Source organism: Myotis brandtii, unplaced genomic scaffold (assembly GCF_000412655.1).
Source record: "Myotis brandtii unplaced genomic scaffold, ASM41265v1 scaffold1103, whole genome shotgun sequence".
In the NCBI taxonomy this organism is placed as follows: domain Eukaryota; kingdom Metazoa; phylum Chordata; class Mammalia; order Chiroptera; family Vespertilionidae; genus Myotis; species Myotis brandtii.
The window spans coordinates 1783587-1805762 of NW_005353762.1; the positions used below are offsets into that span (position 1 = coordinate 1783587).

The 22176-nt window shown below is 43.6% G+C and overlaps 1 protein-coding gene across 1 annotated transcript in view; it reads left to right on the forward strand.

The window, feature by feature from the left end:
* The window catches only part of HS3ST3A1 (heparan sulfate (glucosamine) 3-O-sulfotransferase 3A1), a gene marked incomplete at its 5' end in the record, with an annotated part of 97600 nt that continues 75424 nt past the window's right edge, over positions 1-22176 (forward strand). The window contains one exon of the mRNA XM_005857343.2: positions 1-56. Coding sequence (XP_005857405.1) covers positions 1-56 — 56 coding nt within the window. The remainder of the gene's footprint in view (positions 57-22176) is intronic.

Below are 22176 nucleotides of genomic sequence, written 5' to 3' on the forward strand. Positions count from 1 at the left end.
GGCGCCGAACCCCACTTCTTCGACCGCAGCTACGACAAGGGCCTCGCCTGGTACCGGTGAGCTGGCGCGGGGCACTGGCGGGGCGGCAGAGCGCTGGTGTGTTTGGGGAGGCAGTGGAGGGAGGGCTCTAAAGAGCCCATGTTGAACCCCAATTCAGCTCCCTCCCCATTTCAGGAAGAAGGCAACAGGTCCTCAGTAATTGTCCTTAACTCGCGGGGTGCCTTCCTTTTACCAGGAGAGTGGGTGATATCCACTTTGCAGGTGGGTGGGTGGGAAATTTGGGCCTTCAGGGTTTTTTCCTTAGTCCTCAGGATTCCCTTTCCCCCAAATAGCCAATCTCATCTTTTCCTCCTGCTCTGTGAGAGGATGTTTGTTAGCTAAAGAAGAAAGAAATCTCACACAAGCTAGATCCTGTTTATCAATTATTGGGTAGACACCCCTCTCCGGAGGAAGCCTGTTTCTACTTCTCCGTTCCCTCCTGGGCAATTCCCTGTGATGAATGCAGTCTTGGCCGCCATGTATTTATTCACCTTGACCCCCAGATACTTGTTCTAGGTGGTAATATAGAAACTTCATAAAAGTGTCAAAATCAGAGTCCAGGAAGTTGGGAAAAATATGTTGGAGCAAGTGCCAGCAACGGGTCACTGTGCTTCAAAGAAGGCGTCCTTGGTAATAACTTTTGTTTGGGGTGAGGAATGAGTTTTGCCCGGTGCTATCTATATTTATAAAGGAGAGTAAGTACCCTTTGTCTCTGGCTTGTCAGAAACTTTTCCAGAAACTTTTCCAGAGTGCTTCAGACAATTCTTTTTAGAAATTAGGTAGTCAATTAAAAAACAAAAAAAAAAAGGAAGAAAAGGACAAAATATAAGGACTCTGGTTACATGGTGAAAAACCCTCCTAATACAGTTTAGGAAACAAGTCTGATTTAGATCTTAATCTTAAATGTAGCAGTCCTCTCAGATTCTGCCCACTCTTAATAATAGAATCAGCCAAACTCTAATAAATCCTAGTGTCACCTGGACTTTGTTTGCCATAAAATACTGGCCTTTTTCTTTACTCTGAGAACAAGGAGAAATCATGTGGCCCGGACTTTCCATTTCACAGTTTTAGCTTGTTCATTAAATGTGCAGTCTCCTTGTCATTTTAACAGAAACAGTATTACAAAGGTTACAACACAATTTAAATATATATCAAAAGCCCACTAAATCAACCATGCATCCCCCGAACAGAAATGGACATGATTTGACAAGTTTATTTACATGAGGGGTCAGACACACTCTCAGATAGCTTTCAGGAGCTGAATTTACAGTAACCCAACTCATGAGAAAACATTTGGTCCTAAAAGTCAAATTCAAACATTAAATACTTTAAAACAGTAACTTTTCATTGGTTGGAAAGAAAAACAAACAACCTTTCCTTAATGTGGGATATATATCATTTAAAATCATCAGTCTCTTAAAAAATCCCCTTGTGTTTCTGTCATTTATGTTGTATCCTCTGGGAAGTTCTTATAAAAATGACCTGTTGAATCTGAAAACAACAGGTCCTTCTTTTTAGCACAAAGGCAGCTCTGTTTTTTCCATCAAGGACACAAGAAAGAAGTGATTAAAGACCCCTAAAACTCTTATCTGTAGCAGTTCCCAATGAATTCGGCCTCGTACAGTGTATAAGTGAACGCATTGCAAGCTGACTGCCCCGAATATCTAAGACAGTGTTTGGCTCTGGGGTGCTATTCTATATGGTGAAATGTGTAGTAATAAAACCCTTTATTTAAATTTTACCTTTTAGACTTTATTTCCACGAAGTAGTACTGTTTCTTCTTATTCCAGAAATGAGTGTTTGAGGGCCCAGTATACGGTATGTAGAGACCTGGAGACCTGGATCTTATTTTCTGTGGGACTTTCTGAGCTTGTGAGAGAGAAGGAAGGCTTCAAGGTAACTAGAAACACAAGTATTGGGAGAAAGAGTGAGAGAGAGAGAGAGAGAGAGCGAGAGAAAAGGGGAAAAGTCATAAACATTTAGAGCACTCTCTATTTGGAAACGGGATGCACGTTGTAAAGTAAATCTTTCTTTGGATTGTTTACTCCAGCAGAGGAGTTCTATAAAGCAATTTATGGTGGTTACAAAAATAACTGCACAGTAGACTTCATGGTTTGGTGAATTTAATTTTCCAAGTGTTGGAGCAATGTCTTTGTTTTGCCATTTGCAATGGGTTTTTATTGGATGCATAAATTTAAGTTTAACTCAATTACATAGGAAACTCATTACAAAAAAAAAAAAATCCAAGCTGTGGAGCCTGGATTATGTGATTATTTAATGAAATTTTGCCACAGTTCCCTTTCATTTGGCCCTGAAGTTAGAGTTTGATGTTTGTGAGAAAGACTGAAGACTTCACCTTGAAAAATAAATCTCCCACACAGAATGCCACTTAACTATTAAGCACGTTTTAATTTTTTTGTTTATTGATTTTTAGAGAGAGGGGGGTGGAGAGAGAGAGAAACATAAACTTATTGTTCCACTAATATCGATGTATTCATTGGTTGCTTCTTGTATGTGCCCTGACCAGTCATGGAACCTGCAACCCTGGCGTATCCGGTGGACACTCTAACCAACTACCCTGCCAGGGGTTAACTGTTAAGTGCATTTCAGCTGCTTGTATTTAGCCAGTATTTTAGAATAAGGGGTTCGGTTAGACTTTCTTTAGTTAGACCAAAATTTGTAAAATAGCACTTCTAATCCATACTGATGACCACTTGTGTGTGCACACACACAAACAGGAAGTCCTAGTATTTGCACCCTGATGTGAATTGTGGAAGAGAAAAATCTGTATAATAGCTTTTAGATGCTCAATGAATGATATGGGAGAATCATACATACATGTCTAGCCCTGTTTTTCTGCCCCTAATAGTTTGTTGTGGCAGTGCCCCCTACTGTCCAGACAAAGGGAGCAATCTGTTGCTGTTAGGAAGTTGGAGAGAATCCCTTGGGGAATGAGTTTGAGGGTTAGAAATGCCTTGCTGGGACGTTTCAATATATTTATCATGCTGGGGGAAGATAAGGTGCTTTATAAACTGCATCCCAAGAAGAGTGTAACCAACTGTTTCTTTGAACAAATTGGTAATGAAGGCAAAGAAAACTTATTTAAAAATATTTAAAAAGGATTTCTTCTAATTAATTTAAAATGTCCTAACATTATTCTAAAATAAATGAAACAAAAGCAAATTTTCATGTTCTAGGAGATTTGTCAATGATAACTCAGGCTGCTTCAGTGTAGTTTTCTGGATATGAAACTCCACACTGATGAGTTTAAAATAGCAGACATGATATCAGTACAACAAATGTCTGTGGCTTGCACGTCCCGGGAAAGCAATCCTTTGCCATGAATAGTCTCCATTTCCGTTGTCCGTGTGGTGGGTTCATAAAGCAGAGCAGGGAGTTGCTTCATTGACTTCTAGGCATTCAGATCTTTTCTGGAAGTCACGACCACATGCCTCTATGGGATTCGAGAGCAGGTGAGCTTAGGATTGCATAGGAGGGCCTCCCTCTCCCCTGCACCAGCCAGAAGGTGTGCTTTTTTCTCTGAAGACAAGACATACCTACTCATGAAGGATTTAAAGATGCGTGTATTTATGTATATGGGTGTGTCTCTCTCTATGAATATATATACACACACGTTTATATGTGTGTGCGCACGTAAATGTTTGGTTTCTCTAGCACTTTAGTTTCATATTTTAGGACAGGATAGTATTTATTATCCCGTCGTCTGTGCTGGCACATCTATTTCCTACGTTTTGATTTGCTTTCCTTGGTGAGACTGGACAGTTTCAGCGGAGATCGGTATCACCTAAATTGTTTCACTCCGCAGCGTTCGGGAAGATCAAAGATTGCTTCCTTGGTATTTGGGAGTCGGTTCTCCCCCGACCGAAGTTTTGTGGCCTTCCCCGATTACCGTGTTTTTTTTCAAGTCCAGGGAGGGACAGGCTGAGTGGAGGAGCTTCGGTTCCTCTCGGGCAGTCGGCGTTTGGCAGCAGCTGGGAGCAGCTGCAGAGGACCTCCGTGTGCAGTTCCCACCCTCCTGAGCCGCAGGCCCTTCTGCCCGGAGGCTTGGAAACGAAATGTGAGCCAAGGGAGCTGCAGGGCTGGCCACCCGGGCTCGGTCACATGGCTGAAGTCCGAAGCGGTCTCTCTGTCCCTAGGGCCGAGTTAAGAACATGGGGAGGGGGCTAGGGTAGGAGGAAGCAGGACAAAGTTGCTCTGGACCCTGAGTCTAGGGCACATGTCTACAGGGCGGGGAGGGTACAGTTTCTCTCCTACATACAGTCCCTGGAGCTCGCGGTGGTAGCCACCTCCGTCCCTGAGAGGTGGCACACTGGCCTGTGGAGAAGCCACAGTGCTGCCACTTGTTTTGTGAGCGTCGGCCCTGGGCCCCTCCTCCCAGCAGACTGCCCAGCAAACAAGTCAGATAGCCTCGTTCTGTGTGTCTGTGGGTTGCATCCCCACACGCACTTGGGGCAAGACCAGACACCTCCAGGAGGGGGAAGGGATGGGACTGGTCACAGGAAAGTTATGAAGTGGTTAGGAAACATCTGAATAATATCAGTTACCCCGCTATGGGACAGGCTTTGGGGATACCGAGTCCAGGCCCTAAAAGCAGTAACAGCAATGAAGCCACATTCAGCTTGGTCCTGGAATACCTCGTGTGAGCAAATATTTCTGCATAACCACGCGATTTATAATGTGCTGTTATGTTTCATGTCAAATGCATAGCCACGTATGAGTGAAAATCCTCCACAATATTAAAATCTGCCTTCCCCTTAAAAGGAAAACACTCTAGCAAAATAGTTGTCTCATATATATGTGTTGGTTGGTCAGGAAATATGTGTCAAATAGGTATTTTTGGAGGGGTCATGGGAACACCCTGAGCCGGTGCAGTTAGTGACAGCGGGGTAACCTCCCACAGACCGATGCTCCATCCTGCGGAGGGAGTCAGACAAGCAGGCCGCCAGGTGTAAACCACAGCGCGCCTCGCATCTCCAAGGGACGGATTTGAACAATCGCAAACTGCAGTTACCACCAGTCCAAGGGCTGGGCCAAGTCGGGAATTTTATATATTTTGAACGTTTCCTTAGGGGGACGTCTTTCTCCACCAAGTAATAGTAACCTGGCTGCTAAAAAGTACCATTTCTTGGTGTGTCTCCCAGGTATATTATATAGACTGCAAGCTTTTAGAAATGTGTTTCTGCTTAAGTGATGAGCTAACTTTGTGAAGCTGAGGTTTCTTATTGAATATATGTTTCTAATGTGTAATAAGAGGAAATTACACCCAAGTATTATTTTAGCTCTCTAGGTTTTACATTTATAAAACTGTCTTAAACATGCTTGCCAGCACTTTAAATGTGATGCAGCTTAAAAATATCTGCAGGGGATATTGATATAGTTAATAAATAAAATTATGTGAACAGAACTTAGAAAATGAGAAAATGCCCAGTTCAGTGGATTGAAGCATCTTCCAAGTTTTTTGCCTTCATTCATAGAAACTTCTGCTTTTTGCATTATTCACGTGGTCCCTATCATGCCTCTAACATTGACATTCATCCTATGAACAGGTCAGGAAGGGATTTCAGAAGTTCAAATTAGGCTTGATTCAGAAGTTGTCAGATGACAGCAAACGTCAAAAGAAAAGGGGAAGTGTTTATGAAGAATGAAGTACTTGACATTAAGCTTGTGGTATTCTTGAAAAATTATTTTTTAATTTATTCACTGACTCCTGAGAGCAGCTTACTTTGAATGTGGCCTGTAGCGCCACCTAGTGAAGGGACAGTCAGCAAGGAACCGAATTGGCTGAACTTTGAAAACATTATTATCTCAATCTAAATTCAGTCTCAACTGAAAAAGGGGTGCGGGGTGGGGGCTGTGTTAGGGAGCACTTACAGCAAGTACGATCTGCTGGTGTGGCTGAGCTGCCTTGACTCTCTGCCTGCACTCGCTTCTTTTAGGTAGGGAGTTTATTCTTTGGAGAGGAATAAAAGAGACTTGCCTTCACAATAAATCTGAAAAACAAGATATAAATGATTAGGAGATTTATATTAGAAATGCACATGACTGAAAAGAATGCCATATGCCCCAGATTAGCTTTGTTAGTGTGTTTTGCCTCTGTTTCTGAAAGCCAGCCTCCAATGAAAATACTTCCAGATGATTTTATTTCAGCAGGCAGCCTTATTCCTTCCCGTGCTGTGCTCTGGAGGAAGGTCCTGTGACTCCTAACAGGGAGCACACAGAAGTCCCTTTAACCCTTCATGTCCCGCGATGCACTGCCAAGGCCCTGCTCACCAGGATGCTGTATGGGAAGTGCTTCTAGAGTTCCAGGAAGCCTTCCTGGGACCACAGCCCAGTGCCCAGCCAGGGCGGCATGTCGGGGCGGGGGGGGGGGGGGGGGGTGCTCAGGGTAAAACTAATGCAGGAGGGAAGGGAAAAATAGGAATGTTAAGGTGGAGAAACCTGGCAGACACCACCCTGATCAAGTGGTAAGGTTAATGTTTCTTGTTATCATGTGGATGTCCCTTCCCCTCCCCCTGTGGGGGATTCTCCTCCCAATTCCATAATCTCGCTCTAATCATGAGAAGACATTTGACCAACCAAATGGAGGGGCATCTACAAAATTCCTGACCAGTATTCTTGGAAAAGGTCCAGATGATGTAAGACTGATAAACTGTCCCAGATGGGAGGAGGCTAGCGAGACTGATCGCTAATGAGTAAATAAAGGTGATAGTCTTGATTGGATCCTGGGACAGAACAAGGCCGTTTATGGGAAAGGGGAAATGTGAGTAATGTGAGTGGTCTAGTCCAGCGGTCGCCAACCTTTCGGACCTCACGGACCACCAGTGGTCCACAGGCCACCGGTTGGCGACCGCCCATAGTATTCTACCGAGGTTAATTTCTTGGTTTCGTTCATAGCACTAGGGTTATGCAAGATAACAAGCTTAGGAGAATTAAGGCAGAGTCGCATATGAGAATTCGTTCTTTTACTATTTCTTTTACGAGTTTAATACCTAAAATTATTCTAAAACAAAAGGAAAAACAGAGATGGCAGGAGATGCATCCACACGGAGGGACAGGGCTTGTGCCTGCATGCCCTGTGGCAGCTCCCTCGTGTCTGTGTCTGTGTCCGGGGTCCTCGCTCCTCTCTGAAGGCCCCAGCGCAGGCTTCCCCGCCACCCCAGCACCTGTCGCTTCAGACATGCGCAGCCTCCCTCAGCTGATTTCATGTGAAAATCAGCTTGTGGCTCCCCTCCTACTCTCTTGTCTCTGAATCCAGCACAGAGATAGTTTTGTTTTTCTTTCTTTCTCCGGCAGATGTAAAGTGAGGAAGGTCTAAGAAGTTGCCCACCCTGACTGCATCCCTCTCGTGCTGGAGGGCAAAAACTCTGATGTAAATGACAGGTCCCTGGGGACACAGGAGCTGAGGCAGGGGTCAGAGGAAAGTCAGACGTGGGGGCATCTGGCTCTTTTGCTACAAATACAGGAGGAGCAGTTGCCAGGGGTGAAGAGATGGGCTCATGGCTGTGGATGTGCCTTGTGGCTAAGGAAACAGCACAGCCTAGATTTCCTGGGCCAGCTCAGACATTCTACCCGCTTACTCTGCGCTTTTCACCTCTGGTTTAGGCACGAGGGCTAGGAGGTCAGCCACAGGAGCAAGCAGATCAGGAGCAATCGCGGGGCTAAAGGACCAGGGCGTCCAGAAGCTCTGACCCTCAGGGCACAGGAGGGCCAGGCCTGGGCATCCGGGAGGTTCTTCCTGCTGGAGCTGCCCAGCCCGAGGCCGGTCATCAGACCCAAAGTTCCTGCCTAGGGGCACGCGGGCATTCTCTGCTCTGCCTTCAAACACACAGTGTGCAATGGAGAGTCCAGCTCGATAGAGGAATGGAAATCCGACTTGAAGCATTTCCTTTGACATTTTTCACAACTGTCATTACATGTTTATGTAAGCAAAACAAAACCGCACGCAAGCTATATCTTAAAATCAGAGAATTTAATAGTATTTCCTATTAATTGTTGAGTCACTTACCTTTATTGAATCTGTTTTATGAACCTGTTTCCTGCAAAAGACAGGCTACTTATGCTTATGTAGGTAAAATGAATTTCTGTGATTTAATGCCATTTCCAACTTGTTTGGTACTTTTCTCCGTGCGTTTTGAACCATTTTTTTTTAATTAGCAAAACACTTGAACCCTGCAATGCACATTTGATAAAAATCTATCATTTTAGTCTGATTTCATTTATTTTCACTGTTTTTTTTTGTTGTTAATTCTTTCCTTCTACTAACTTTCAGCTTAGTTGTTTCTTCTTTTTCTGGTTTTTTAAAAGGTAAAACCAGGTTGTTTGAGATCTTCCTTTTCTCTTGACCTATTGCATTTATCGCTGTAAACCTCCCTCCGCAAACTGCCTTTGCTGCTCCCATAAGTTGTATTTCCCTATTCATATATATAATAATTTCCATTTTGATTTCTTCTTTGACTTGTTGTCCAGGAGCAGATTGTTCAATCTCTATATATGTGTGGGTTTTCCCGTTACTGATTTCTAGTTTCGTACCGTTGTGTTCGAGAAGATACTTGCGATGATTTCAGTCTTCTTACTTTTGTTCAGACTTGTCTGTGGCCCCGCCTAGGATCTCTCCTGGAGAATGTTCCATGCACTGGAGAGGAACACGCGTTCTCCTGTTGGCCGGACTGCTCTGTGTGTCTGTTAGATCCATCTGCTCTAAAGTGCAGTTCAAGCCCGTGTTTCCGTCCTGATTCCTCCCTGGATGATTCATCTATCATTGTAGACATGCCAGAATGGCTACATTTGCTGGGCCACTGTGTGCTGGATGCTGCTGTGTGCCCTGATGCATGGTCTGGAGACTTGATGGATATGATTAGTATTATTAAGTAGGTGCATTATCGATCAGGATATAGAGGTTCAAGGTAACTTTCCCAAATAGTAGGACTGGCGCTGGGCCCAGCATGCTCGTGCTCCACCACGAAACATTCTCCATGTTCTCCGACAGCCGCTCATGTGTGGCTGCTGCCCACATAGCAGGCTTCGGTGGCTTGGCGATGGCAGGGACCGAAGGGCTGGCCCATGTGGCAGAGTGACTTGGAATGTTTGATTCTGGGTCCTGAATCTTCTGTAAAAAACAAAGCAACATATTAACATGGTTGAAAAGTGAATTTTTAAAGTAGTTGATAAATACCCTTATGCGCTCATTGGCCTATATAGAATAATGGAGGCCACCTCTGCTTTTGGTGTAATTCTTTTTTTAAAGAAGTAATCTGATCACAGAACTCATTGTTCTGAGCATATCAGAAATCCTGGGCCATTCAATTGATTTTTTCCTCACCCATTAAAATATCACAATAACCATGAAAAAATCCAACTAGTCATTGGTCCAAATAAGCAAGCTTCTTCCTTCTAAACAGCTGGATAGGAAAACAAAATAGGATCCGAGCTATAATCAGACAGTTGCTTGTGCTCCTGGAATCGGGGCAAGGTGAGTTGGTGGCTGTGCCCCTTGGCTGCTGTCGTCAGCAATGCCTGCTCCTGTAGACTGTAGGAATCCCCCCATAACCCCCTCATAGCCCCACCGATACAAATTTGGCCGAGTCATTGCCAAAGTCCATCTTTCTCACTCTTTTCTGTATTTGCACTTTTTGATTGATACTTTTTTTTATTCGTTAGATGTATTAATACTCCCAATGAGGGCATGGCCCAGTTTTTACCTCCAATCACTATTCTATCTTCATTATTGTTATTAGTAACTTTCATCGAATTGATTTCTGGCCAGCTGGTCATTGTTCCTGCCCAGCCCTTCGGTACAGTGGCCAGGTCATTGCCACATCAGACATGGCTCTAGCCAGATAGAATGGTAAGTTGTAAAGGATGTTGGAATTAAAAGCCACTTAGAGTCTTCTTTGTATGAAGAAAATGAGGTGCCTTGCCCAGGGTTAAGCCAAACCACAGGAGCTTGAGGCTCCTGACAGCCAGGGAACAATTCTGGAGAATACAATTGGGAAACAGTTGCAGGCTCTGAATTACATAAACGTAATTTTGGAGGATTTGCACCAATGACAAAAAAATATTCCTGAGAATGGAACAAATTACAGCAGTTTTTTTTTCTCCTCCCACAACTGGGGAGCTAAAGCACTGAATTGAATTTGAGTCAGTGATGCTTAGAGATTTTAGAGGCCCGCTAGCGCGACTGGCCTATGGATCCGTGTAAGTAATTTGTGTTTTATGCTTGTTGCCTGCTTGTAAAAGATTAGTGGGAGAAATCCGAGCACAGGCAGGAAAAAGTTTGCTTTTTCTCTCTTGAGTGTTCAGGGTAGGAAGTAATCAATCAAATTATGGGAATAAAATTCCGTTTCCCTTTTACAGAGTTCTTACTTGGATTAGCCCTCTCTTTTCAATAGAAAATATCAAAGTTGCCAGGCTGGTTTGAATGACAAAGTCAGAAATGATGTGTTTGTTACGGTCATAAATCTTGGCAGAGTCTCATTAAGTTCAGGTATTTAAGAAGGGAACTGGATTAAGCAGCAACTAAAGTTCCATTCCCAGAGCCCACTGCTCCCCTCGGCACCTTTCTTAACTGAAGCCACGTTCTCCCCGACTCGCTGTTTTGAAAAGTCTGTGGTAGGAAAACGCTGCAGCCACCAGTGATTTCATTTCACAAACAACGCTTTTCAGTAAACAAAAACGGACGGGCATCTCCTTTTTTTTTTAATTTCCTGGTGGACTCTAATTATTTTTGTAGTTTCTTTCATCAAATGTCGTGGGTGTGTTTTGTTTTTGTTTCTGTTTGAAAGAAATAAAGGCCACTTGTTTTTCTTTCTAATGAGACCTTACTCTTTCTTCTCGGTGTAGGAGGACCCGGATTCCAACAGTATCTGTTAAAACGGCTTTCCCCAAAGCCAGAGGGCCTACTCGAAGCCCTGCCAGATTTAACGATGGAAAGAAAACAAATTGGATCTGTTTTATATTTATATGGGGGGGAAGTCATGGGGAGTTAATGCTTGTGATAAAAATTCTTGGGATTTTCAGGTGCATTTTTCCTGTGGCGAAGGCTGGCAGGTTGGAAGCAAATGTTGGACTAAGGACTTCTCAGCTCCAGCTCGTGGTGACCAAGTAAGAAAGTGGACTCCTGACTGCCCTGCCCTCTGATTTTTTAAATACCTTTGGAACACTAAAAAAGAAACATGTTGGGGAACATGTTTTTAAAAAACGTATTGGGAAACAATTCATATATTTAGAACCAAAACCAAATCTAAAACAAAACAAACTTTGGCCTGGATGAAGCAGATCACTCTTACCTGAAGGGAATAGTTTCTAGTTTGTAAACTAGGGGAGACCAGAGCTGGACAGTAAAAAGCTGGTGAACCAAGAGTCTTCAAACACTGAGTCACAAGACATTCATGTGTAACAAAATCAAACGATTTAATGGAAGGGGCTACAATAGGATACAATAGAGGAGTGAATCCAGGTAGCTAGCAATTCATGCATCTTGACAAACATGGTTTAGTTGTGTGTGTGTGTGTGTGTGTGTGTGTGTAGAAAGGATTAGGCATAAAATGTATTTGCTATAGTGAATCTCAATGGAAAAACAGTTTGGGAAACTCTGGCTGGTGTGAGCAGGAGTCCTGTGTGAAGAGACTCAGGTGGATATGCTGCATTCTGTGCTGGGGATCTAAACCTTGTATCTCCAAAGCTTGGAACTGTACCTGCCACGTAATAGATTCACTATTTGTTTAATGAAAAAAAATTGAAAATGACCTTTAAAGCAGAGGTCAGTATTTTTTTTTTCTGGAAAAGGCCAGGTAGCAAATATTTTAGGCTTTGTGGGCCATATGGTCTCCATCAATTATTCAGCTGTGCTTTTAGAGCAGGAAAACAGCCTTCGACAATATGTAAGTGAGTGGGCATTGTGATGGCCCAGTAAAACTCTATTTATCAGAGAGCGGGACGTCTGGCTTGTGAGTGGGGACCTCCGTGTCGCGCGTGAATAACGAGCGATTTAAATGTGGGTGATGTTGAGAAGGGCAGGAAGATTTTTGTTCAGAAGTGTGCCCAGTGCCATACTGTGGAAAAGGGAGGCAAGCCCAAGGCTGGGCCAAATCTCCGTGGTCTGTTTGGGCGAAAGACAGGCCAGGCCCCAGGACTTTCTTACACGGATGCCAACAAGAACAAAGGTATCACCTGGGGAGAGGCTACACTGATGGAGCATTTGGAGAATCCCAAGAAGTACTCCCTGGAACAAAAATGCTCTTCGCTGGCCTTGAGAAGAGTGCAGAAACGGCAGACCTGATAGCTTATCTCAAAAACGCTACTCATGAGTAATAGTTGGCCACGGCCTTGTTTGCTACAAACGTCTCGTGACTTTTTTGCGTGTGCCATATTTAAATTGCTCTCCTACACCAGAGTTCAGATCATGAATGGCTAACAGAGCAGGTCTTTGGGGCGGTCCTGATTGAAGTAAGATTGGCTTGTGGTTAAGTGAATATGGTCAGCTTCTTGAGCTTTGATGGTGATTTGGGTTCAGCCAGGGCGGTCACTGTCCTCCCTTCTAAAAACATGACAGGACTTGATTGCTAGTGTTCAACTTTTCACTGAGGTGGCGGGTGCCGTCTCAAACCTGCAGGAGACTGGCTTCCATTTAGATTTATAGAACCGGTTGTGTTAATATGTTTACATTCTGAGGAAAGCCCTTCACTGTCTCTTAGACCTGCAAGACTTGCTCGGGTTTCAAGTTGTGTTCATCAGCCTGTTGAAAGGCAAGGGCTGCAGGTACACCGGCAGTGACCATCTTATCTTTTTGGTCCCAACTATAGAAATGTAATAAAATTCCCTGTCTTAAGCTGTTGCCCTTTACTGAATGAAAGGCATTTTTGTGTGGTGTATGTATAATATTAAATTAAGAGTATTTAACACTTCTAAAAAAACCAACGCATTTACCAACACAGGCCTTCAGCTCACTGGTCATAACGAGCAGACTTCTAGGGAGGCTAAAGGTGGTTCCGTACTTCACTTACCTTGTCACTCTCAGGTGAGTGCCCGCCACCCAATTCATGGGAGGTGTGAGTGCTGATGTAGGCGAGAAGTGATACAGCTCAGAAATGACCAAGCTCCTTGCAGCTGTGTGAGGAGGGGACAGTCTATCCAGAACTGCAGGGCAGTGACCTGGGGAACTTTCTGAAATCATTGGAGTGGTTTGGGGTGATGGCACTTCATGTGAAGTGATTATAGGCTCCACTACATGCATTCTGTTTTAGAAAAGCCACCACATAAACACAAATCGAAGCAGTCTTGGGTCATTTTTCAAAAGCTCAATAACTCATTGATATTTCCTTGACTTGGTACTTTAATACATGTATAATTTACAGATCTCCCCCTTCTTTCCCATTTTCCCTTTTGTCTTTGGGATGGCGATAGAGGACAGGATGAGGCAATAGCTCATCATCTGACCTCCGTTCTGAGAAATGGTCCCACCACGTGGTTTAATTCAACCACCTGCCTTGGCGAGTGAGGAGCAAGACACCAGGAAAGATCACTGAGGGCATGTTTAAAAGGCATGTTTCGGGAGTTGGGACCTTATTCTCAATCAGCGTTGTCTAATAGAAATGTAATAGGAGCCACATATGCCATTTAAAATTTTCTAGTAGCTGCCTTAAAAAAGTAAGAATGAAGAGGTGAAATTCATTTCAATACTATTTTTACTAAAGCTGACATGTCTGAAATATTAACATTTCAATATGTAAACAAAAATAAAACATTATCAATGAGCTGTTTTGCCTTTTCGTACGAGATATGACAGGCCTCGTGCGGGTTTTATGCGCGCAGCAGCCTCCGTGCCGACCAGCCACATCTCAAGGGTTTACTAGCCCTGTGAGGCCAGTGGCTACCGTACTGGGCAGCACAGCTCTGTCTGGGGGCAGGGCCTGGCAGTGCGTGTTGAAGATTTCAGCAGAGGACCCGCTCTTCGCTCTTCTCCGGTTCTGCTGTGGAGCCTAAGCCTCTGAAAGTTGGAGAATACTGAGCAGGTGACGGTTAAAGGGCCTAAAAGAAAGACAATGGAGGCTTGAGCGAGCGGTGCTGTAGGCATGGGGCTGGGGGATGATGTGCTAGACATTTCGGTAACAGGAATTGTAAAGCTTTTTGTGGAATGCTGGCAATGAGGAAAGGGGGAGAAATTGGAGAAGATTTCCAGCTCAGGTGTGTTTAGTGGTAACTGTGACTATGATAGGGAACAGATAGGAATAACAGTGATCATGGAGAACAAACAGCTTTCTTTTAGACCATGAAGAGGAAAGTGCATCGGGGTGAGCTGCAGCTCATGAATGAGGTCAGGCTCAGGAGCCATCAAAAGGCATGGCTGCTGAGGTTGTGCCAGCCGTGACCATGACCATGATGTGCAAGTGTGTAGCAGACACAAGGAGAGGGTGGAAGGGGCACAGGACCAGGAAAACGTGTGTATTCTTCCCCAAAGGGAGGCAGTTTCTGTAGGTTACACCATGAAGGCAGAAGTGTTTAGAGGGAACTGTACTGATGTCTATAATTTACTTTGAAATGCATTAAAAATGACATCATGGATAGATGGATGAATAGCTATATGATAATAAAAATATAGAAACTATGTATTTAGAATTTGGTGTCGGTGGGTAGATAGTGTTTGTTGTACAAGTCTCTCCTACTGTGGCCGTGGTTAAAGTTTTCATAATACAGGGTTCGGGGTGGGGGGCGGAGATGGTTTCAAGGTCGAGTGCTAAGGAAGGGGGAGGAGGTCCGGAATGAAATGGAGATGGTTTCAAGGTCAGTGGTATCGAGTGCTAAGGAAGGGGGAGGAGGTCCGGAATGAAAGGATGTGTGTCTCTTCAGTCAGGAAGGGATTGGCGACCCTGCGACCGGATGGGCTGTTGTGCTGTGACAGAGCCAGCTGGCAGTGGGAGAATGGAAATGCTTCGGAGAGACAGGGAGTGTAAGGGACTTCACCAGGTGTCTGCTCTATGCCGTCTCCTTTGCTGGACTGGAGTTGAGTTCCTTATCCTTGCTTTAGGACCATCATTGCTAGTCATCCAGGTATAAAATTCCCTATAGGGAAGGAGGCTTTAGGATGTATTTAGTGTGTCTTTGTCCTGGTTACTGCCTTTGTGCATAGTGTTTTCTGCACTGACATGGTTACATATGCATGGTGACTTGACCAATGGCCTTTTTTTTGTCAGAAGTTTCTAGCGAGATTTTTTTTTAATTGCAGATTGTGCTCTTTGGATGGATGCTAAGGTTTCAGTATTAATTATTGAACACAAGTTGTGTCTGCTATGCCTGTTGAATGTTCTTGAAAATTTTGGGAAAAGCATAGTGGCCCTGTTTTAAGGTGTGCTGCACCAGCCTATGCTAAACTGCATGGTGGGCGTGGAAGGAAGCATAAACTTGCTTTAAGAATCTCCATCTACCCTGACTAGCATAGCCCAGTGGTTAGAGCATCGGCCTGTGCACCAGAAGTCACAGATTCAATTCTAGGTCAAGGGCACATACCTGGGTTGAAGGGCCAATCCCTTCTCCCGCTTCGGTGCATGTGTGGGAGGCAACCAATAGTGTCTCTGTCACATGGAGATTTTTCTCTCTCCTCCCTCCCCCCTCCCTTCCGCTCTCCCTAAAATCAATGGAAAATGTATCCTCATTCTTTGGGTGAGGATTAAAAACATTATTTAAAAAAAGAATCTCCATCTTTTTAACCTCACTTGAAAGGCCCATGAGAGAATGAAGAAATTTAAATGCGTTGTGTTTTCTCTCACAAACACTGAAATTTTTAAAGAAGTTTCAACCATTGAATATTTTTCCATCAGTGACATATTCTTATTTTTACTCTATGAATGCCAAATATCAAACATGCTTTCTTATGTTCCTGATGCTTTCTCATCTCGGGAAACTTTGGTGATGATGAGAATACACTAAAAAAAGAGAGAGAGAAGAAAACCCTGAGAAAACCAAACCAATTTATTCCTTAACTGTCTGACTCGGAAATCGATTGCTCGTGGAAAAACTGTAGTGTTTTATTTGTCATTTAGTTGATGGTGATGATTTCTCTCCAATTCATATAAACTCCTAGAGAAAGGACTTGGAAGACATTTCAAGCTGAAAGTTGCTTAAAACAAGGGGACTTGCTGCATCTAAAGTCAGGAATGATTTCCATGGCGTCTCTCTAGATTTGGTGCTGGAATGTTGCAGTCAGGAATCCACTGCACCAGCCTGTGATTCCAGTGCACCCGGAGACGCAAGGTGGGCCCTCAGCACCATGCAACACCTCAGAGCATCCATTTGGAGAGGATGAGGGAGGAGAGCAGAGGGAGAGAGTGTGAAGTCCAGAGAACAGAGGGAGAGAGTGTGAAGTCCAGAGAGCAGAGGGAGAGTGTGTGAAGTCCAGAGAGCAGAGGAAGAGAGTGTGAAGTCCAGAGAGCAGAGGGAGAGAGTGTGAAGTCCAGAGAGCAGAGGGAGAGTGTGTGAAGTCCAGAGAGCAGAGGGAGAGTGTGTGAAGTCCAGAGAACTGAAGAATTGAAAAGCTAGTGGGCTTACGTTCACACAGCTGACTGCACTTTCACTCTGCTCATCTACTATCCTGATTGAGATACAGCAGCTGCCATGCTACCCTCTGTGTATGAGGGAGAGAACTTGGAAAGGTTGACCTGCATGACCAGAACTCACCATAATTGCAGCAGGGGAGAAAGTAGAAAACAGCACTGAACAGATACGTGCTGGGAGGGCCACCAGGAAAGGGCCAAGGAGACCCACGTGCATTGGAGTGGGATGAGAAGCAGTTTCAGAGTTCGTTCATGGTCAGACTTGATGTTTTCAGTGGGTACCTCCAGAGACTCCTTTGAGTCCTGAAATTCTTAGATGTGGAAATGTTCATTGTACCTTCTTCCCCATGTCTGTTTTCCTGGTCACATCCTTTCTAAGGCCGTGGGTTTCCGGTACATTTCCTCAGGCCCTAAATTTATTGCTTTTTCAATTTCTACCATAATTTTGTTCACTTGACTTTTTTTTTTTGATAAGTAACATTTCCCCATGTTTGTGGAGATGAAGACCTGTACCGTCTTTACAGGAATGCCAGTCATCTGCCTCCACAAAATTCACAATGACAGGATCTCATGAACTGCTCAGTCTGCTTACACATCATCAGAGTCACTGCTGGGGGATACTCTATACGACAGTGTAGGTTGAAAAGTAAGGCATTCAGAGAGATATGACAATATTTCAAATATGGTTTCTTTTAAGATATGATTAACTTCTCAAGCAAAGGAAGCATGAAAATCATTAATTAAGTGATCTAATGTATGAACAGTGCTATGCAAATGCAGAAGCTGACTATTACGAAATGCTTAGAAATCCATTGGCCATTCATTGTCTCATTCCATGTGCAAACCCCTTAATTGTCTAGCAAAGTATGCCAATGGATGGGTTATATTTCAGCTGTCTTCTTTCAAGCATGTTTCCCTCATTGATAAAAAAAGTAAATAAGTTAATAGTTCATTGATTACTAATTGGCTTGAATAAGTGGCTTATGTATATCTATTATTATGATTGTAGAGGCCTGGTGCACGGATTCTCGCACCAGTGGGGTCCCTCTGTGGGCCTGCAGGGGTTGGGCCGAAACTGGCAGTCCAGCATCCCCCAAAGGATGTAGCAGTGTGTGAAGCAGCAGGTGGCCGGGGAGGCTGTGCTACTCCCTCTCACCCTGGCCCAGATGCACCTGCCACCTCCACCATTCGGTAGGCTCGCTGCCACTCTGCTGTGGTCTCCACACCTGTCTGAGGATGATACCGGCGCGCGCATGACCAAGAAGCAGCTGCGGGCTCATGCCCAGTTGGTCCTGATGCAGGTCCCGATTCCAGTCCTGGTCAGGATGGGGGAGGGGCATGCAGGGGGAGTGTCCGGGGGAGAGGCTTGTGCCACCACAGCGGCGCTCACCAGCTATGAGCCTGGCGTCTTGTGCCCATTGGTCAGGTGAGTGGCATTCCCACTGTGGGAGTGCACTGACCACCAGGGGGCAGCTCCTGCATTGAGCATCTGCCCCCTGGTGGTCAGTGGGTGTCATAGAGCGACCAGTTGAATGGTTGAACAGACGCTTAGGCTTTTATATATATAGACGCCAGCACAGTTGTAAAGTTTGGGTGACATCATTGTCCTTCAAAACAGGTAGTCCTCAAAATCAGATAATAATTAGATATGCAAGCAATTTCAGTGTATTGATTTATGAGTACCTATGATCAGAATCTTGTAGAATATACTAGCTCAGTTTGGAAAGCTTGGGCAAAATCATTTTCCTTGGAAACAGAAAGTTCTTTTTCTTCCTCCCCATGGCCTCTGAAAATCTGAACTATTGAACTCCGATTTGAGTAATGATGTACTCGACTTTGCCAAATGAGTCGTTTCCCCTTTTATAACATCCATCAGAAAAAAAGGGAAGTGTTCATTTGGACACACTGTTTCCCAGGAAAGGACTTTTCTTGTGTTTGTTTAAGTCACAGTAATTTTAAAATAGAGGAAAACTTCCTATTGTTGTTGAGTAACATTTAGGGAATAAAAAAGTTTGAGTCTCTGGGTTGTGTTCTGTTGGCACAGGGATGCTAAGACAGTAGTTAAACAAGTGTCTTCCGTCGTCAGAGGAACGTAACTTGGACTATTTAACAGCATATGTTCATATAAAAAATGACAGAAATAAGAGATGGTCCACATATTTGCAGTTTTCTTAGACACAACAACATGTAAAATATACTTTAAACATATTTTTATAAATTTGAAATACTTAGGCTCAGGATGATGTGACTGGATTTATTTTTATTGCATTCGATTCTTGTTTGAAATTCATGGAGTACTAAATCCCAGCCCACTGGGAACTGAGCTTGTTTACTGTGATCCAAAATAAAGTGCCTTATTAATAAGAAAAAAAGCCCACTATCATCAGATCTCATTATCAGCATTGGAAATGGCCTCCGGACCATTTAGTCCAACACTTACCTGATAGACCAGAGTTTATTTAAACAGCTCATAGCTCTTCTAGTCATCGGGTAATGCTTCTGAGATGTAACAGCGATATAACGTGTTTGAAGAGTAAAATATTTAGTCATCCCATTGCTTCCTTTGCCTACTGGTTGACAAGCAGGTTCATATGTCTTTATTCTTTATTCACGTGGCTAGTGGCTGTGAGATAGTACAGCGTGTGCAGACGACTGTAGAAGTATGCCTTTACTAGCCGCTATCAAAGTTATTTATTCGGAAGACAGGACAGGCACTTCTGCTCTGATGCTTGTTTTAATCAAGTGAGTCTGTTCCTGGGAACGAGGATATTAGGGGATAATTTGAGCATGAAGTGAATTTTGCGTTTGTTTATGTGCATTTTCATCCACAAGAAACACTAAAGGAATGCAGAAAACTATACCCAGCTGAACCCAGCCACGCAAGAAAACACACACGCACACACACAGCCCTCAGCTCACCACACGTTACGGGCACACACATGTGTGGTGTCCAGCTGTAGGTACCACTTCACAGTCACTGACAAGCTGCAGCCTTCCAGTGCCCACTTTCACAAGAAAACTTTAGGGTGTTTTCAAGGTTAAGTGCCATGTTTATTGTAGTATTTATGAATTTCATAACCATTTAAGGTGTGTAAAACTGTGCTACTCTTATTAGGTTCCCACCTTTTTTTACGGTGCTACTGGTTAAGTGTCTGAGTGTTGTACCCTAAGTCTATTTTCCCCATAAGCCCTGTAACTTTTACTGTGTGGTTTATGCAGTGTGATGATTTTAGGACTGCGTATGTTGGAGTTCTTCGCACAAGCTCTGCATGGCTGACCCATGACAGAAAACATAGCAAATACAGCAAAGACAACCCTTGCAACCTGCTAGATGCACTTCCTCCCAGGCATTCTACTACATATCACTCATTTTTTAAAAAACGTTTTAACCTAATGAGGCTCAGGGCATATATACAATGTATAATAGTTTTCTCATTTAGGAGAATAGTATAAACCTTGCTAAGTTTACTGTTAGGCCTTTTATAAATACTGTATTGACTTCTAAATCCCATTTTAAGAATATATCATAATTTACTTATTTCGCCTTTAGGTACTTTTTAAATTTGGGACTATTATAAGTGGCACCTTGCTGGATATCTTTGTAATGTTATTTGTTACATTGAGTACAAGTTGTTTAGAATGTGTGCCTAGAAATAGAACCATAAGGTCAAAGGCTATGAACATTTCATACACACCGCTAAATTGATTTCCACATGGTTGTGTGAATTTATATTCTCAACAGTATTGTACAGGTAGAAATGTGATAAAGTCTTCATGATTCTGAAACAACAAAAAGAAAATTTCATTTAAATGCCAAAATGTATCCAATTACACAAATATTTTAATAATAAAAAAAAGATTCACAGTGCTAGGCATCCGGATATTTAAGTATATAGTTGTGTGATGTGGTCAAAGAATCTCCAGCTTACCTAAAATTAAAATTTCTTAGGTTTTTTGACATCAGACAGCTAGCTACATGTTATTCATACATTTTGTACAATTAATAGAAATAGAAAATTTGGGGATCATAATAATGGAAAGTCAATGCTATTTTTAATACATGAAGTAATTCAAATTTGAATAATCGCCATATAATCACCATTGCAAATAATTATTGTTATTGACATGGTATTTGTAATTCCCCTTACCTGAGTGTGACTTTGTTATTAAGGCACTTTGGTGCCACGGTAAGAATAGTTGTTATTTCCTCATTTACTCATTCATTAACTATTCCAGGTCCCTTTCCCGCGAGAGCACTGTGCTGGGAACTGGGTCTCCATGGGAGGAGATCTGTGGGGCCCAGGCCCCAGACTGGATTAAGGCCGTGAGTGAGGAAAGCACAGCTCTCCAAACACCACTGCGAAGCCCCCGCCCTTACAGATGCTTAATGTGGCAGAGATTCTGTTGTCTGGCTGTGCCATGAGGCACTTAAGAACTCCTTACTATTCAAGTCCAGCATTTCACTAAGACAAACAAAACTGCAGTGGGCTCCTTGGAACAGATCCTGAGTGTTCACCCCTGGTTATTTTTTAGGGTGACTTCTTGGGAGAAAAATGGTTGGGTCAAATGGCAGGCACATTGTTTAAGGCTTTTCATAGACACTGCAAAATTGCACTGTTTTCAGATGCTCCCACTGGTGGTGTGAGAGAGTCCATTTGGTTGGGTTCTAGATTACAGTTACTCTGAGCAATCTTTTCCTCATGAATAACAGTGCTGCTGTCAGCCCTGCCTGGGGTCCTGCCGTAGCCATGGGCACAAACGTGGGGTGGAAGCCTGAGCTGATGCCAACGGCAGTCATGTCGACGGTTGTGGAAAAGCCTGGAATCCGGGCCTGGCGTCCTCACTAATTAGTGAACTTATACCACGCCCTAGACTTTCTCGTGACTGAGGTTTTTCATCTGCAAAGCAGGAATGTCTCAGTGATTTCTGTTGGTTCCCACTGAGCTGGAAAGTGCACTGCTCTCCATGTCATCTGTACTGGTTACGGATGTGGGCCATTGAAGCCTGGCTTTCCCATCGTCGTGAACAGTCCTGCTCTCATTCCTCCTCTCGCCCAGGAGGGCCAGTTGGCTTCACTGGTCCCTCCACAGCCAGACCTAACAGATCTTCAAGGCGGAAGGTGATGGAGAAGGTAGGCTCTCTGTGGTGAGCAGCTGGAAAGCCACTCCAGGGGCCCATTGTCAGCAGAAAGTCCATACGGCTTAGAGGACTCTGGACTGGCCAGCTCTCGTCTCATGCTGGCCAGGCGGTATATCTAGGAATAAACAGTTGATTCTTAGGATGGTGTGCTGGGGAGATTTATTTTTTTGAATTGCAAAATGATGACCACAATAAGTCTAGCCAACATCTGTCACCATACATAGCCACAATTTTTTTTTTCTTGTGATGAGAACTTTTAAGATCTACTCTCTGAGAAACTTAAATATATAATCTTATTAACTACTAGTGGCCCGGTGCATGAAATTTATGCACATTAAAAGGAAATTAATTAGAGGAAATATTTTAATATTGCTATTTGCCCTTTCTCTATAATAAAAGTGTCAGAGATGAAAGAAAATTAGTAAAATGTATA